Raw genomic sequence first — 19,839 nt, 5'->3', positions numbered from 1 at the left:
CCTAATATCCATGGTACGTTGCACTAACACAATACTAACTCTCAACGACTATTTTTACAAAAACAAAACTACAAGCTGCAAAAACAATTTTACCTTTTGAATTGGTGGTAGTTATCGGTATTGTAGTCCTACTTTTAACAATTCCTTTTAACACAAACGGTTTTTCGATTACATTCTGACAAATGGTATTATTATTGTCACCAAAGTCTTCCATCTGCGCAGTTGTCAGCTCGAAATTGGTAGGTGATTTCGTCAAGACAAGATTCATCTCATCAAACCGCACCTTCGACTTTGGTGAACTTAAAGCCCAATTTGAGCTGTCGGAGAATGCTTGCAGACCTGTTCCGTTCAAATCCTGATTTGCTGAATGGTAGCCAACACTTGATGACTGAGAACTGTGAGAGCCGTGCTTTTCAGAAGAGCTCGATCGTGGACTGACCATCATCGCACTATCTTCGGTGGGAACTGGACTAGCTGAACCCGAAAACTTAACAGCGTCGTACCAAGTGTCATGACTACTCGAATCTGAGATTGTGTCAGAAACGCTCCAGTCTCCATCCTCATTTATGTGTTGCATGCCAGCAAGGCGAGACGTGATGACATCAAGACTGTTAAGTGTTGTATCCAAGTCATTCCAAATGCTCAGGTCTGTCATTCTACCCTAACGTTAATAGTCGCTCGTTTGCAACTAAAAACCTTAAACGATCGAGATAGATCCTCCAGAGTGACAATTGAGTTATCCGTACTCAATTGAACGGTGTCACCAAAAGAATACGTCCTACTTCTTTAGATGAGTGTAATATTTCATGCAGATTTAGATTACGTAGCAGCGATAAACAAAATCTATAAGGATAACCACGCACCAAGCGACTCAGCTAATAAATGATCTTGGCAATGGCAATTTTAATCAATGGGCATGGACAGGTTAGAAGTTATTGTTCAGAGTCAATGAGGCGAGTGCAAAGCGTACCCATAGTATTGCAGAGCAATGTATGCGCCTTATTGATAAGGTTGGTATGCCTTTGTCAGGTATATACTGAAAGGAAATGTGGATTTCTGCAAATTCCAACAATTTTTAGCTATCAGTTATTCAATTGTAGAAATAGATTTTCATGAACCACCGCCAACAAAACTGGTAAGTACACAAAGTCGGTTTCACAGAGAGCAATGCAACGCAGCTATTAGGTTCTTACATGATATCAAATCTGCGATCTAGAGATGCTTTAGATTAGCTCAAGTTATGTCACAACATCACTGAAAGTTTCATGTAAATTTTGCTTTGAAGCTGCTGGAGGTGTTTGTTTACACATGTGTCTCCCAGAGGTAACATTACTAAAGATGTATGATTTGGGCTGACATTCTCACAGTTACTCCTTTATACCTTCGACATGTCAACTGATAAATAAGGAATGAAGCATCAGTAAAGTAAAACATCGACTGTATTTAGCCTGTACTAAATTCCTCAGTAATCGTGCAAGTACTGAGCACAAAACTGAGCGATTAATTTGTTTTTGTTTTATGTTTGATATAATTTTAAAAACCAGTGAGCCGTATACGCTTTTAACTCCATACCAAACGTGTCAAAAAGAGAAAAGCAAAAACTTGTGTAGTTTTCCGATCTATTTGAAAAACTCTTGAGCCGTTTTAAAACGAACACTAAAACATTAAAATTAGTATTTTTGGATTGAAAATTTTTTTAAATATTTATAAAATCAAGTGTTTGTCTGTCGTCATTTGTATGTCCAGTTAATAGAGAATGGTTAAAATACACACGCTTCAACAGGCCAATGCACCCTAAGGGATCATGATGCGTAATGATTAGGTATATGCACAAGTATTCTAAAGCGCGACAACGTAGCTGGACGGTTTAGTGGTAGTGCGCTTGGCTTCACATGCGTGCATTCAAATGTATGGGTTCAACTCCTGTGAGGTGCAATCTTTTTCCTAACACTTTTAGCTGGATTCGGATAGGCACGACTCTTATTATAGTAAAGATTGAAACATTAGCTTAAGTTACTCAAATTCATTGGATAAAAAAACTTAGCCAATGGCAACTACATTACCTGCCTCTGTTTTTAAAAGTTGACTTGCAACAAAATTCACATTACAGTTATTTGGTATCAAAAGGTTCACCATGTCTTACGCTGTAGTGTTGTATGTTCAAAATATGTGAAAATGTGATTACAAGCTCTTAAAAGCTCAAAAACGAACAGTTAATCGCAACCATCACGAAAACGCGATAGTTTGAAATCCCTTTATCTCGACGATGTACTCGACGTGATTATTGTTTTGACACGTGATGTTATCGCGTGAAATGAAAGGCCAAAAAAAGGCTCAATATAAAACGTTTAGTAGCACTAGTTTAGGACAAACACTGCGGGTTTTACCGAAAATTTTATCAAATATAGATGCTCGCTACTTTACAGTCTCGTTTCTGTTTGGTCTAATCATCTAGTCGTAATCTGATCATGTGACCCATACTTCCTGCCAAATGCGCGAACAATTTCTGCAGCATTTTTCGACTATCAGAGGTGACCAACCGGGTCCTCATGTTTATCCGAGGATGGTATGCACTTCTTCGAGCTAAGGTTAAAAAATTAAACAAATTTTTACGGTAAGTTTTGAAATATCAGTGCTCAAAGTGACAGCATTACGCTGATGATAAAATAGACGGGTAAGGACAATAGACATGGCTTTATTAAATGCGTGAAGTTTATTTGTAAAAATATTTCGACGAGTGAGGTTTCATCAAAGTGTAAACAGAAGTCATCGTCTTCAACTATGTCACATTTGAGCCGTTTTGAAAAGGAATTCCAACCTACGGCGTTTTCGTGATGGCTGTGATCAACTGTTCATTTTTTAGTTTTTAAGAGCTAGTAATCACATTTCTACATATTTTATACCTACAACACAACAGAGTAAAACATGGTGAATCGTTTGATACCAAATAACTGTAATGTGAATTTCGTTGTAAGTCAACCTTTAAGCGATTTTAAATTTTGAGCGAATGTGTAACATAGAAGTAAAAAGAAATTTCCAATAAATCGTTTTAGCTATGCCTTGAATATTTGAATTATAAATTTGCTGGACACACACAGAAATAGGCAAATACCTTCATTTAAAAGCTAGAATGGCAACTATTGTAGATGTTGATTACAAATAAATTTTGATGCAAAAACTTTTTCTATGACCAGTGCAACGCCGAGCATTCAGTAGCACACATATAAAACAAAAGCACGCTGGACACACATCCATGCCCATTTGATGTAGGCTATTTGGCAAAGTTGCGAGATGCAAAAAATTTCTAAAATGAAATTATAACATTCCTCATTTTAAAATACTTTTTTTTTAAAAATGGTTGTTGCTAAGCAAGCTACTGAGAATGTTCAATGCAAAGATATAGAAATTGAATCATTGAATCGTTCTATGAACATAACTGCTGCAACAACCCAATGGTCAATTTTTAATACCAATTAAAGCTAATCACAGCACTCTAGAACCTTTCTGAATGAATTCTGAAACAGTTTTTATAAGCCTACAGCTTCTTAAATTTAATGAAGTGCGATCATGGTCAATCGTATATGAGAAATACAATTACACTTTAACATCAATTATTGTTTAAATCACGCTTAAAAATAATATGACAAAGTTAATAAAATGTACCCGCTGAAAGCAAGTGAGTAAAATGTTCAGCAGAAAAAGTGTAAATAACTGTGTAACACCCTACCCATAAACCATGCTATGGTTGATTAAGTACTTCCTGCCTGCTACGAGAACTATTCAAACATCGGCAAAATACTAGTTTAACTTAACATTTTATTCTTAAAGAAAATTCAGTAGAATATAGAATCGTACAACATAAGACAAGCCAGCTGGCGTATAAAATCCTCAACAATTAAAGCAAATATAACAAAATTCTTAAATCCCTGCGAAAGCGGCATGGACTATTTAAAAAACCATCAAAAATTACTACAGCTGACATGCATTTGCTTTGCGACAAACATGAGTGAACAGGGAGGGCTAATGAAGCGTTTCTTTAGAAAGGTTCCATAAAGTCTACAACTATATGCACATTGACTAGTCCCATGCGATGTGGTCAAATAAGCTCATCTTCGAGGCATTGAGTACCTCTCTGATCTGGCACTCATATTAGATACATTAACAATTCCTAAACACAACAAACTAGATAACTACTTTCCAAGGCATGAACTCTAAAGATTAGTGGCAGACTGTACAAGCATCCGTAACAATAAGCTGAACTTGCCACCAGGCCAATGCTCTCAAGCGGAGAAACTTGGAGGCTTCACAGATCAATGAATCGACATCTTCAGAGTTTCACATTTGAGCTATGTAAACACAAGTATATAGAAGATATCTTTCTAATGATTATTGCACTCTGTCAAAACTTTAATTTAGTTTACAGATTGGGAAAAAGGAGAAACTGGGTTGCTTTCAGATATCCTACACGCATAAGATATGCGCAGATGTAACAGATGTAATTGAAGGATTGCTATATATCATGTACAATCTGTAAAGCCTAAAAAACTCTGGTAATATATTTGTCTGCGAGTCCTCCTTCAACCTGTAGAGTAATAATAATGACTATTGTTATCAATGAAGTGTTGAGAAATGAGACAACTCCAAGTTTAGAAGTATGTTGAGGCCTCGCCGACTGCTCATTGCATATCCACAGTAAATGAGTGTTAGTTAGCAAATACACCAACCCTTAGTTCTCCTTCTCGTTAAAATCTGCACTACTAAACGAGCTAAGCAGCTTTTAGTAAAAAACTAGTGGACGGATTGAGGCTAGAAGAGAGTTCTATTGGGATGTAATGATGTGCTGAAAGTAAAGGATAGAAAGGGATAAAGAAGCTTGGCACATGTTATCATCATGTAATTCCTTATGAATTCACCAACTCTAGTTTCTTATCAGCATATCAGAGTCGTGGTACAAAACTGATGGTTGATTTTATGCTAATTACTATGGGAGTTTTTTTAAATGGAATCTGAGCGATAGACTTGAAACATTCAGCTGGCTAAAAATCCAAAAAAAATTTATTTCAATGGTGAAACACACGAGTGGCCAATTTTAATGTCAAAAAAAACACCCTTCAGATGAATACATCCAACTTCAAGCGTGTTTCTAGCAAAATAACGCCATTTCCTGCTATATTTAACGATAAAAAGTATTGCCAAGCATCTGCTGAAAGAAATGACAAATGCCAGAAGCCAGGGCAGGTAACAAATTAATAAGGCAGGTCGGCTATCACAAGTGACAATCAAATTTTTATTTGCTGGAAATTTTAACGCAACTCAATAAAAAAAATTATTTAAAGCAACCACTGGCTATTTAATGAAGAGAGCTATAACCGTGCATGAACACCAACGATGTAGACGGAGATTTCCACACCACCAATAATATTACTCATTAAAATCTCCCAACAATACACCACAACTGTCTACATTTCACGCATAGGCAAAAAGTAAAAGTTGATGTAGAAAAGAGCGATGTATACATGTCTGTATATGAAAGCAAGCAAATGTATTTAGTAGATGTGTGATATTCTGTTGTCACGATAGACTAAGTCTCCAGTTGTGACACACAATAGACTGGCTCTCCAGTTGTGACACACAATAGACTGACTCTCCAGTTGTGACACACAATAGATTGACTCTCCAGTTGTGACACACAATAGACTGTCTCGCCAGTTGTGACACACGATAGACTAAGTCTCCAGTTGTGACACACGATAGACTGTCTCTCCAGTTGTGACACACGATAGACTGACTCTCCAGTTGTGACACACAATAGACTGACTCTCCAGTTGTGACACACAATAGACTGACTCTCCAGTTGTGACACACGATAGACTGTCTCTCCAGTTGTGACACACGATAGACTGTCTCTCCAGTTGTGACACACGATAGACTAAGTCTCCAGTTGTGACACACGATAGACTGACTCTCCAGTTGTGACACACGATAGACTGACTCTCCAGTTGTGACACACAATAGACTGACTCTCCAGTTGTGACACACGATAGACTGTCTCTCCGGTTGTGACACACGATAGATTGACTCTCCAGTTGTTACACACAATAGACTGACTTTCCAGTTGTGACACACGATAGACTAAGTCTCCAGTTGTGACACACGATAGACTGTCTCTCCGGATAGACTGTCTCTCCGGTTGTGACACACGATAGACTTACTCTCCAGTTGTTACACACAATAGACTGACTTTCCAGTTGTGACACACGATAGACTAAGTCTCCAGTTGTGACACACGATAGACTGTCTCTCCGGTTGTGACACACGATAGATTGACTCTCCAGTTGTTACATACAATAGACTGACTTTCCAGTTGTGACACATTTAGAAACCACTTCAAACGCTTAGTTGAGTCACTACTTTGACTCAATCTATAAAGAAAGGTGTTACACGCCTCATTCTGTGAATGGCCGGCCGACCTACACGCTTTCTACTCTACAAGGAAATCTGCACATTACCAAAGCATTTTGAAACTCCTGTCATCATAATACGGCTTTGTGACAGGTTTATGCTCAATTAATTGGTTATTTAAAAAGGTAAACAGATGAACATCAAGATGTGGACAGTAAAAAGCAAGCACTAGTGCACTAGGCTTATCATTAGTCAGCATGCAGCTGGTCAACTATGAAGTTAAGCATGGGTCAAAGGGCCTTGCGAGGAAGGTGAGTTATTCTCTGTACACACAGATATACGCAACACTGGGTCCTCTCTATAACACCTCAAGAAAAATTGTTGATTATTTTTCAAACAATTACTAGTTAAGAATGCTAATGACACATCTGTTAATACTGTTGCTACCTTGCCAAAAATAATTAAATGAACTTGTCACAATTATGCACCCATGAAAGTGTCACTCACAGAATAGTTCCTGTGGAACATTGCACAGAACAACAGAGTTGATTATTGGTAAACTTTCAATGAAGAAGACAATTTCACACCAGAAACCGTTGTCAAGCCTGATAAATCTCAAAACAAAGCGTCACCAGAACGATGGAACCAAGGCAAACCAGTGCTGTATGAACTACAGTCTCCAAGACAATACATCTATTCAAGGATATCGCAACAGCGATTATCCAGAGAGTTGCGTGTTTATAAACAGCTCTTTCATAGTAACGAATGTTGCGCCAATGACGACAACACAGTTACAGAGGACAGAGTTCATAAGTGAGAGTGGAATATATGTTATAAGCGAGGAGTATATTTCTCCCCATTACATTGCTAGTACATATTCTATATGCAAGTTTTCATTGAGATTTTATACTGATGATCCGAGGCTGCAGCCTATTAAGTTCAGACTATAGGCACTACATAGGAGAATCATTAGTGTCAGTCGGACTAATGAGCCAGTTAAACCAGATGTGTGAAGCAATACATGGAGTTATGTGCCCGAGCAGAACAAAACTTCTCAAACCGAAAAATTTACAGCAGAGAAATATACGTAAGTGTTTGGCAAACTATGAACACAAATTTGAAAGGTTAAAAATCATACTTTCTTCCCAGTTCATTCTAGTTAACTTAAATAGAAAATTAGCGAAGACGTAATCGTTAGTACAATTATTATGGAACATTTTAGCTAATAACTTACATGAGGAAGTCATGTGACCGGTGATGGCAGAAGGAAGCATATCGCCTGACATCTTCACATCGTCAAATTTGTTATTGATCAACGCAATTCTGTGAAACAGATTTACATAGAGTAGCTGTACCAATGGATAATAAAGATAAACTCAGGTTTTAAAGTCACCTAATGTTGTTCACACATCATAACAAAGGGGAGCATGATTGCACTTAAGCCTACTCTGCTATTGAAAGAACCTCGCAGTAACAATTGCAAACATCGACCTAAAGGTCAGTGCCTAGCATATGGTGAGGAGTTATTATCCACACACAACTATTAAAGGAGGGAAACTCCAAAATTATATCTCAAAAGTAAATAATGTACGCGGACCAAAGACTTGGAAGCTTTGTTCAAATTGAACTTCAGTTGAACATAAAATGCTTTATAAGCTGGTGAGAGTAAACCTTCAATTTTACTCAGAGCCATCAAACGAGTTATTCATACCTAGAAACCGTTAAATATAATCATACTGATTCTGAATACTGATACTGAATTGTGAGTATAAATATTCCAGCTGAAAAACTTTAAAATTAGTAAATATTCAAAGGTTTTACAAGAATGATATCTGAATTGGGAAATACTACTCATTAAGGAAGTGCTTTTTCGAATATTATGATGACAAATGTAGATAAAAATGATAGCGAATTAAAGCTGACTCATCTTATATAACTCCTCATTGACCTATTTTAAATGTCACTTTATTTAACTTAAACAACCAAAAGCTGTCAACCTTGACATTATGTAGAGTCGATAGAAAACAAATGATGAAACTAAAAAAATAAACATAATTTCAATATGTTGAGAGAACTTTCAGGAAATCCTGAAGCATTTTTAATAATTGGAGCTGCAGATAGATATGTAACTTAACTGATATTGCTATTGATAAGAAATAGCAACTTACTTAACACTCCACACTTTTTGAGATTCGTTCGTTTTTGATATTTTAAGAGCTTGTAATCATATTTCCACATATTTTGCACCAACAACACAGCAGAGTAAAACATGGTGAATCTTTGATATCAAATAACTGTAATGTGTATTTTGTTGCAAGTCAACCTTTAACCATGAAAACATGCAGCCTGTAATGGAACTCATCCCCTCCCATCACTGGTAAAATTTCAAACAAGGTGATGCAGGGCGAGACACGACCTACACAATATCACTTCATCTCGCAACACCACATCATCTCAGAATATCACCTATATCATCTATGGAGTTTAAGGTAATCCAACAATTAACGATTATTTGCGATATCATTGTTTTCTTTAGGACAGAGCAATACCGAGCACAGAGCAATACCGAGCACAGAGCAATACCGAGCACAGAGCAATACCGAGCACAGAGCAATACCGAGCACAGAGCAATACCGAGCACAGAGCAATACCGAGCACAGAGAAAAAGATAAGTGTACATTGCGAGCGCTTCAAAGCAATGACAAACAAAACTATAGTTTACTTTTTCACCCATCGCCTGATTCAACTCTTTGTAGGCAAATTGAACAAACTGCTACATCTAATTAGTGCATTAATGTTTTTGCTAATTTGCCGTTTAATATACACAGACATCTGGGAGCATAGAAAAATCGTTTTAGCTGTCAGGTATTGTTTGAGAATATACAAGCATCCAACAAAATACGAGTGTGTACGATACGAGTGTGTACGATACGAGTGTGTACGATACGAGTGTGTACGATACGAGTGTGTACGATACGAGTGTGTACGATACATTTGTTGAAATAAACCAACCAAATTTATTTACATATAATAAAATTTTATTCATTCTATTCATTTTTAAATGACACAAAAGGAGATTAGGGTGGCTAACTAAATGAAACCAAACCCATAAACCAACTTTTACACGATTTAAAAAGCTAACCCCTGATTTTATATCAACAAAGACCAACTCAAAGAAACGTCATAATCCAAATTACTTTTAGCTTTGTGTAGTCACTACCTCACTCAATTTTGACTACAAACATTTCATCAATGATACATACTGGACTCCTCCAAATGTAACAGACATAATAATAACAATAAACAAGGGAACAATAAATGAATTGACAGATAGCCAGAACACTAAAAGTGTCTTTACTTATAAGAATACGACTCGGTTTAATAAGCAATTGCCAGTGAGAGGTTAGACGATAATGACTGTTCATTCTAGTATTACATGAATAAAAAGTAAAAAATCAAACAACCGCAATAATCACCCAGAGTACTCATGAAAGTATCTAGATCAGGCATAATACCTATAAAAAAACCAAGTTGTGAATGCACTCACTTTGTTTGTGATAGACCTTTACGTAGTATGTCTGTTCGCACCTTTTCACCAACGTGTCTGTATATCTCAGCCAGCGCGAGCAATGCAGAGTCTCTAACCTAAATGACAATCAGGATGCAAATAGCTTCTTTATGGTTAGTAAAACTAGCTCACGACTTGTGCAGACCAACACCCTACGATGTTAACTCCCAGTCTAGTTGAGCAGCGATACTTAATTTCCTATCAGCAGCTGTTAAATACAATTTCACGGCTATGCAGATTGCGCAAGCTAGAAATGACTTTTACCTATAGTCTGTAGGAGAAGCAATGATGACTTGCTTATGCACTACGTATCTACATGTAACACACATGCAAGTCTTCGCTGTAGGCACCTGGCTGGTTTAGCTGTGTGGTTTTATGCCTCCAATGAGGCTGGTTGACATTGTTATCGTACATAAAAAAACTGGAGGTGTCTGCGAGTGTGCTAGGTGAGAGCAAAAATTATGGATGGACATCAGCTATCTGGTGCATGCCAGAATGGGTGAACCTCTAAAGACCCCTTGATTGAAAAGGAAAGATGGTGTGCGAAATCTGCATACCATTTTTAGTTCATAATATTTCATACTATGAACTGAAAATATTTTTCATATATTATCACAAGACCAAACTTGGTAACCAAAAAAGTGCACACATAGCAATGCTACATTGTCACGATAGAAAACAAGCCGAAGCGTATCAACCCACAATGCTTAGCTGGTGCAATAGAAATCAAACATATCATTCACACATCTCGACATGCTTCGACGTCTCGACAATCTAATAGTGATTCACTGTCCATTGTTAGTCGCCGGTCCCCACGCATTCCTTCCAACAGCAGTAAAAAATTGTCCTCAAACAATTGTTGTGCAACATGATTGCAGAATCTGATATATTATAGAATAAAATTACTGCAGTATTGAAAGGTTGGTTGCCTCATTAAAATACAAATTAATGCTGCTTGCAAATTCCTTACACGTAAGAAGTGTCCAATTGGGGGTACACATGAGACTCTTTGATTACATTTGCGAGCCACTATCAATTGTAGGCAAATTGCGGCAGTTTTTGTGTCGGTTGGGGTACACAAAAATGTACAATGAATGGGTTGGGTAGGCTACGCTTACAGTGGACAAAGCATGGCAAAGCGTCATGCAAAGCATCATTCAAAGACTTGGCTCTAGATTTTTATAAATAATTTAGTGGTTTTAAAAGCTGAATTGCAACAAAATTTACATTACAGTTATTTGGTATCAAAAGGTTCACCATGTCTTACTCTGCTGTGTTGTAGGTATAAAATATGTGGAAATGTGATTACAAGCTCTTAAAAGCTCAAAAACAAACAGTTAATCGCAGCCATCACGAAAACGCAGTAGGTTGGAATTTCTCTCAAACCAGCTCCAATGAGACGTAGTTGAACACGATGTGCTTCTGTTTACACTTTCATGCAACCTCATTCGTCGAAATTTTTTCCCAAACATACTTCTCCCATTCAATAAAACCATGTCTATTGTCCTTACCCATCTATTTCATTATCATTGTAACGCTGTAACTGATATCGAGCACTGATGTCTCCAAACCTAGCCTAAAAATCAAATTAATTTTTCAACCTTAGCTTGAGGGGTGCATATCATCCTCTGATAAACATGAGGAGCCTGTTGGTCACTTGTGATGGTCAAAAAATGATGCAGAAATTGTTCGCCCCATTCGGCAGGAAATGTGGGTCACATGATCAGATTATGACTAGATGATTAGCTCAAGCTGAAATGAAATTAAAGTAGCGAGCATCTATAATTGATAAGGGCTTTCCAGTGGAACGCGAAAAATTTGTCATAAACTAGTGCTATGAGACGTTTTATATTGAGCCTTTTATTGGCCTTTAATTTCACATGATAACATCAGTGTCAAAAGAATGTTTATCAGACAATGATATGTACTCCTTCGAGCTAAAGTTGAAAGATTAAAAGATTTTTTACGGTAAGTTATAAGATATCAGTGTTGAAAGTGACAGTATTACAATGACGATAAAATATACGCGTACGAACAATAGACATGGTTTTATTGAATGCGTGAAGCATATTTGTGAAAATAATTCAACGAATGAGGTTGCGTGAAAGTGTAAACAGAAGCCATCTTGTACAACTACATCCCATTTGAGCCGTTTTGGAAAGAGATTCCAATCTACGGCGGTTTTGTGATGGCTGCGATTGTGATGGAGCTCGTAATCACATTTCCACATATTTTGCACCCACAACACAGCAGAGTAAGACATGGTGAATTTTTGATATCAAATAACTGTAATGTGAATTTTGTTGCAAGTCAACCTTTAAGCTACGATAAGTGACCCCTCGAGTCATAACCAACGTGTTTGGTTTATGTTAGTATATTTTATAGAAATTATTCACAGGGATCAATAGAGTTATTACCGAGTCCGTCAAACATCAATGAAAATGCGATGTAGAGGGCAACTCCAAAATCACCGATACATGCAGAACGAAGTGAATGTTTATTACATGTCTCAGACCACGATAGATATTGTGATATTCTGTAAAGCGTATCTCTATAGGGTACGCAGTGAGAGTTTCTTAGTAGCCATATGATAATAAACTCCACTGGAGTGGTTACATGATATTCAGATCTGCTAACATAACTAAAATGTTCATGCACAAAAGCACCGTTGACTGATATAACTCAAGAAACAAAACCTTATGGTAGCATAGTGGAAAGGTAGACATCAATATTTTAATCAGCTGCAAAAATGAACATATATCAGCCAATTTACCTATGATAGTTAAGCGATCAAATGAGATAACAATATTTGAAGGTGATAGAGACGATAGATTCAATTTGGGAGGGGCATACACGCATCTCTTATCTATCTATAGCATCTAGCCTGCCCAAGTAATCAGCTAACCTGCACATTTGAGTCATCCATTAGCTTGATTAGGGATGGTACAATCTTGCTCAGCTGTAGACTTTTCGCTCCATAGCTAAAAAGGAAGGTCACCGGGAAGTTCGCAATAAAATACTTAACTAATGATATACTTAATTAATGATACAGATAGCAGGTAGAGAAACCAATAAAATGTAAATATAAATAAATCTCCTTACAAAGCAAAGTCGGCTATGTGAAGTAAAGACGTTCTTTTTTATTTACCAATGACTTTTCGCCTGCCAACATGTAAAACGGCAGTTGTAAACATTGATGCGCATTTCAACCCAGGTTTAAAAAATAATGCCTAATCAAAATATTCACGCTTATTAGCCTATTTCCAGCAAATAGAGAAAATCTAGCATGGTTTACTAATTGTCACTCATTCCAAAAATTATCAATTGCCTTGTATATCATGAAAAGGCCATGCATCGACATAAATTTGCAACGAATAATAAAATTATGAGACTTTAATTTCGATGTGTTAAGAAATGACAAAGCTCTGAACACTTGTGGCTCTATTACAACACGCATGTAGGACACATTTACCATTAGAGCAATGATTAGACCAATGATTAAAACAATCAGATTGATTCACTTATTTAAACAATTCGCGTTGGATTTTTTGCTGACATATAACCACATGTAAAAACTAACAATAACAGGTTAATTATTAGTTTGTCTCTCGCTAACAAGGACAGATAAGAAGTGCCATTACAAGAGAGGATCCATGCTGCATCCATATTACTAACAAACCTAGGTAAATGCATGGCATAGAACTTACTGGTTAAGTAAATTTTGTAGGCATGTGCAGATACCCTCCCTCACTCTAAACTGCTTATGCACAGAAGCCTGTGGCCATATACGATCGATGACAAACTGCAACACAAGATTGGAGTGAAAAAGTAGCAACCAGGAGTTGAAATTTAAAAGATGAGACTAGCTCATATTCTAGATTATACCAATGTGAGTAGGCCTATGCCCATGATATAACAATGCAACATTATTCAGTTTTGGATTATTCGTAATGTGTGGTTACTGCCATGCCATACCTTCTTGTCGTAGGTATATATTGCAATGCCATACCTTCTTGTCGTAGGTATATATTGCAATGCCATACCTTCTTGTCGTAGGTATATATTGCAATGCCATACCTTCTTGTCGTAGGTATATATTGCAATGCCATACCTTCTTGTCGTAGGTATATATTGCAATGCCATACCTTCTTGTCGTAGGTATATATTGCAATGCCATACCTTCTTGTCGTAGGTATATATTGCAATGCCATACCTTCTTGTCGTAGGTATATATTGCAATGCCATACCTTCTTGTCGTAGGTATATATTGCAATGCCATACCTTCTTGTCGTAGGTATATATTGCAATGCCATACCTTCTTGTCGTAGGTATATATTGCAATGCCATACCTTCTTGTCGTAGGTATATATTGCAATGCCATACCTTCTTGTCGTAGGTATATATTGCAATGCCATACCTTCTTGTCGTAGGTATATATTGCAATGCCATACCTTCTTGTCGTAGGTATATATTGCAACGAATGCATGAATGGCTACTAAAACACCCGACATTTCAAGTCAAAACAGGCTGGCAAGGCTGATGCATTCCAATTTAACCCTAATCAGTCAGACACTTTCCATGACCAAATTTAGGTCAATCTTATGAAAACTCGCTAAAATGTAAAGTTGCGACATATATTGGTTGGTCCATGGCACATCGTGTGATTAACCTTTTATGATGAGTTTTTTCATGATATCTCCTTTAATGCATTGATAGACACCAAATTAACATCTAAAATGGTCGAACCAGAGCTGTGTCACAGCACTATTTACAGAAGTTTGACAATGCGCATTCCTAGTTTTTTGAGTTTTACCATTTGTAAAAATATTTTATTGGATTTTTTTTACATATACATTTACATTTTTTGACGACACAACTACTCTTTGGTAGTGCTTGAAATCAATGTTTCAGACCCAAGATTCTCACAGAATTCGCCCCAAATTGTCTTTACAATTATATCGAACTAATTTCAACTGATACTTACTGGTGCGATATGAGACGATGACTACTTGTTTACTGAGTGTATCAACTATTTGTCAACTAAATTTGTGTCTAAGCTGTGAGCAAAGACCAGACAAGACAATTATTGACAGCATTACCGATCTATAGTTTATAACAAGCAAGTCTATCCCATTCAAATGCCAACACCTTTACGCTAATATGTAGATCACTTGGTGGTCAATAATCAACTTTTTATTAAATGCATTTCTTTACTGCAATAATTCCAGTCAAGTACAAAAATGGAGAGTACGCCATGAAATGTTTTGAAAGGAAAAAATCCATTTAAAATACCCATGTTAAAAACTATGACAACAGCTAATGAGTGTTGAAAACAAAGCGTGGATACATCACTTACACTGGGAGATGAGGCTGGGTGCATGAGGGAAAGAAGTAGGTTCTGAGATGCCTCTCTCACTTCATCACGCATATCTCCAAGTCGACTTACTGTTGGTTCCAAAACTGTAAAATAACCAATAAAAGTGTTGCAATCAGCCTATCATTCACTCTGTCATTCACTCTGGAGAAAATATCACATCACTTTAAACAAAAATAGTTTTCAAGAGTTTACTAACATTTTTACACCAGTTTTTTAAAACAGTATATAAACTTCACAATTGCTTCACCTTCATAGCACTACTTTTACTAGCTTTAGAATGCAATTAGAAATAACATTGAAATGAATAAACTTCGGCTAATAAGAGCAGAATTGGCTTGATAGCTAAAGGACAGACGGTCAACCGAATGCAGTCCAGGAAAATCATACCACATGGTTGACATTCTAGAGAAGCTATGTTCCCACTATAAACTATACAAACTGGAAACTATGTATCAGTGATTGATCGGAGCCGCATTGCTGCCATTCTCAAGTACGTACTCTAAGCTTGCTGCTAAACTAATTGCCAACATAGCTTTAGCCTAACTGAGAAAAACATCTAGTCTTTGCAAAGAGTAGATTAAGAAACTCTGAGAAGTGCCATGTATTTGCAAGCTTTGACTCCATAAAACTATCTATTGATTCAGCCACCTAAAGGAGTTGATGCAGTGTTTTTTTAACATTGAAGAGTATTTGAATCCATGAGAATGCCCTGTTTCAAATATCAATTACAAGCAAACAAGCAATAGCCCTATGTAATTCGCAGTCCTACCTCGAAAGTCATTAGATTTGGAGCAAGCACTAAACGATTTACAAACTGCTTCATATTTCAACAGTGTAAAGAGTTAGCTATGCTCATTGACGCAAAAGGGTATACAAACAACGATGAGAGATTTTATCTCCCACAGAAAACTAGTAACACTACATGGGTATCATGATCAGTTTGGTATTGATTGACATTACCGTTGGGAACATAGGGTCGAAATGATTCACCCATGCGGTTCACTAACAAGTGCAGCACGTCCAATCCATGGAGCGATACCTACAAAGTAAGCACGAAATATCTAGAAGGTAAACATAAAGTAGCAAAAAGGAAAAAGCGCAGGGAATCACTGAGTGACTGATGCCTATGCTCCGTTGAAATGATTAGTGACAAGCGTAATAAGGGATTGGCGCAAGTCTTTTACTAATGTACAGAGCACACTCATTCATCTAAGTCTAACACTATTACAAAAAGTCATTACAATAAAAAGCCATTGACGTTAAAACGAAGTTCAATACGCCAAATTATAACAACAGAGAAACAAATACAAAAGATCAACATTATGCTGTAAACGATTAGAAGCTCACATGAAATAATGCAAAATCATGTGTTTATCAGATATGTGAAAACGTAATGTATGCACAATCAACCCCAATAAATAGCAGTGTAGACCTATTTCATGTTGGTCATATGTTGTCTCCCATATGACCTAGACATGAACGCTTAACCCTTTTGGAGGCATAGCGACATTATTGTCGTTTTGCGATACTGATGCCAATGGGCAGAGCGACTATTTTGTCGCCACGCGAACGTTTTTGATTATTTGACTTTGGGTGAGCTTATTGCGCTTTTTTAATTAATTTTTTTACTAATAATAAACTAAAATATATTGGTCTCCGTAGCAACCAAAGAATTAGCCGTTTTGAGAAGAAAAAAAACTATCGTTTTTGCAATACTAAACGAACGAAAAATCCGAAATAAAAACGTATTTGAATAAAATGGAGATTTTTGTTTGTAGCTTGTTTATGCTTCTGTTACTGCTTTCTGAATATTTTCCCAGAATGCAACAACTTTATTTTACTGTCATGGCGTCCTCCAAAGGCTATAGGCAAAGGTATAGAGGAACAATAATAAGCACATGATGTCAAGACTGTGGTGTAGGCCTCTCCCAGGGCAAATGCTTCCAAAATTACTATAGCTAGAGAAACACTTATATAAGAATTTGACTTATAAATGTATATTTGTATTTACCTGTATAATAAAAACATAATACGCATATACAGTATCATAAATAAAAGTGTATCAATGATTTTTTTTAAATCAATTTGTGAAAAATTAATCTGCCCAGGGGGTCTCGAATAGTCATAAAAAACTTGCCTGCAAAAGGGTTAAAACACTGCTATACAACCCAGGAATGTGTCAAGAGGCGGTGGTGGAAATCACTTAAGGCATTTATGTGACCAATTTTGCCTGGTCTTATTATAAAAGCCTTATTTGGCATCAGTGATCTGCAACAACCATGCTGGTAAAAATTGCCAGCGACTCTCTGTACCGAATTGAAATTATTTGACCTAATTAAAGGTATAACTTTTAACCCATGCCCAGCTCGTTTACCGGACATTCTTAAACAAATACGAACATGACAAACATTAATTCTTCTCTATCATTGGTCCTTTCACATTCAAGGCCATAATTAGTGAACATCACAAATAAACAGGTTACGTAAAACCTGTATTTGAATGTCACTTCTATTTGACCGTCATTGTAGGAAAAGGGTTGAAAAATATAGCGTCAGCCTTAAATTGAATGCCACCTCCGTTTGACCGCCATTTTGACATTCATTGATCTTTACAAACCCATAATAGCAAGTGATCAGTTAGAAAAGTGTCCACAAAATTTTACGAATAATGACTCTGTTACGTCAATAACAATTAATTATTTTGCTGTTCATCTCCAAAGCTTTTCTCTTTTTCTGTTAAAACTTTGAAAGCATCACCATAAAAACAATATCTGTATCAGGCTAATAATAGCTCCTTGCTTAATGCGATTTTGATACTTCTAAATGTGAAAAACTGTACATTTACGATGGTATATGAACGACTAGTTTTAGACTAAAAGTTATGCTAAGTGCACATGCAGCTAAACATTTATCATTATTTGTGCAAAATGCAATGCATAAAAGTTTTGCTCTAATAAAAGGTTGTTTGGACGCTAATATTGACTAGTTCAGTTGTGCAGAAGAAGAGTTGAGGTAAGAAGACAGTGTAGAAGATATTGAACTGCCAGAAGATGAAATGATTTCATACTAGAGCAACAATCAGAACGCAACCTCACAAGCAAACGATGCAAATATATTTGCTTCAAAAATGTTAATTTTTGTTTATGTATGTATTATAAGTATGATCTGTTTATTTCGCTTGTTCTGGAATATATATTTGTAGAATTTGATAGATTATTATTATATATCTAGGCCTAACTTATAAATTTGCAGAATTATAGCATATTATTTGATCGCATCCTTGCAGTTATCCACTCGGCTTGGAATGGATCGACGCCCGTAACTCCTCTTCTATTACACAGAAAAAGCCAGTTTTTGTTGCAAACTGTAGCAAACATAGCATTGAGATTTTTTGCACAATTGTTAAATATAGTTATAAAATGAAAATATGCCTTCAAGTTTAGAATGAACTAAAAAATATAAAGCTCCAACTAATTACAAAGCAGGGCACAGGCTATAATATCATCCCTGGTTAGTTGAAAGCAATAAATACCAACTGGTAAAGATATCTCTCTACCATATAAGATGCCATGGTCAACTTAGTATCAGGTACAACCCATACCTTAAAGTTACTGCTGTTGACCCATCCAGCCAAGCCATCAATAAGACGATCTAAGCAATCTGACGCACATGAAGATTTGGGATTTTGAAGAAAGTCTACTAACTGAGGGTATGTGTTAGTTCGGATCCGATTATCTTGAGTTATAATTCCATCATAGTACTTGTCCAGATTATTCATTCTGAATCAAGTTGGCAGCCTAAAATGTTTAATAGTGCAGATTCCAAATATTTGCTAAAACTATTTTTATTAAAAGCACATCAACAGGAATGATAAAGAATACATTATTTTTCTTTGCTAAACATGAGAATGACTAAATGGCCATTCAGAGATATATTGACTGTTAATTAAGAAAACAGTCTGTGCAGTTTATTGGAGGCTTGCGCTTCAGCAACAAAACAAACTAGGGAACTTCACCAGTGTCTTTTAAAATACTTAGAACTCCGTTTTGATTCAAAAGTGATAGGTTCTACCAGACACAAGCGAGGTCGTTTTGTTTCTTCTTATTGCAACATAATGGTTTCCAAAGGTTGGTATGTACAAATCACAATACCTTTATAGGATTAGAATAGCCCTGTGACGACTCCAAAAATATTCAAAGATTCGTCCTTTTTGACCGGTCGTTATAAGGATGTTGCTATCTTATGCGTGGACGAATTTTCTCTTGAACAGCTTTTTAAATGCCTGCAGATATGCAGCAACAAATATTTAGCAAATCTATATGATCCTGGTATAACATAATGACATCCTCATAGTGATACCATAGTTATATTTTGTGCACAGATCCTTTAAAAGCCGAAGTGCATTAGAATGATTTGTCACGGGTAAAACTTGAATTTTAAACGAGAGTCACTACAACTAATATGCGTCCGCCATGATACAATAGCGATTGACT

General features: G+C 36.5%; 1 protein-coding gene across 1 annotated transcript in view; it reads right to left on the bottom strand.

Moving 5' to 3' along the window:
• The window catches only part of LOC137391056 (CLIP-associating protein 1-A-like), a 49,617-nt gene extending 29,824 nt beyond the window's left edge, over window positions 1-19,793 (bottom strand). Inside the window, exons 1-8 of the mRNA XM_068077401.1 lie at window positions 19,498-19,793; window positions 18,948-19,143; window positions 16,308-16,386; window positions 15,327-15,430; window positions 13,678-13,772; window positions 12,876-12,951; window positions 9,950-10,047; window positions 7,637-7,725 (exon numbers count right to left, since the gene is read on the bottom strand). Of these exons, the coding sequence (XP_067933502.1) occupies window positions 7,637-7,725; window positions 9,950-10,047; window positions 12,876-12,951; window positions 13,678-13,772; window positions 15,327-15,430; window positions 16,308-16,386; window positions 18,948-19,124 (718 nt within the window). The 5' untranslated portion in view covers window positions 19,125-19,143; window positions 19,498-19,793. The remainder of the gene's footprint in view (window positions 1-7,636; window positions 7,726-9,949; window positions 10,048-12,875; window positions 12,952-13,677; window positions 13,773-15,326; window positions 15,431-16,307; window positions 16,387-18,947; window positions 19,144-19,497) is intronic.
• Window positions 19,794-19,839: the final 46 nt, after the last annotated feature.

Source organism: Watersipora subatra, chromosome 3 (assembly GCF_963576615.1).
Source record: "Watersipora subatra chromosome 3, tzWatSuba1.1, whole genome shotgun sequence".
NCBI lineage: Eukaryota > Metazoa > Bryozoa > Gymnolaemata > Cheilostomatida > Watersiporidae > Watersipora > Watersipora subatra.
This window is presented reverse-complemented; position numbering and strand designations above follow the sequence as displayed.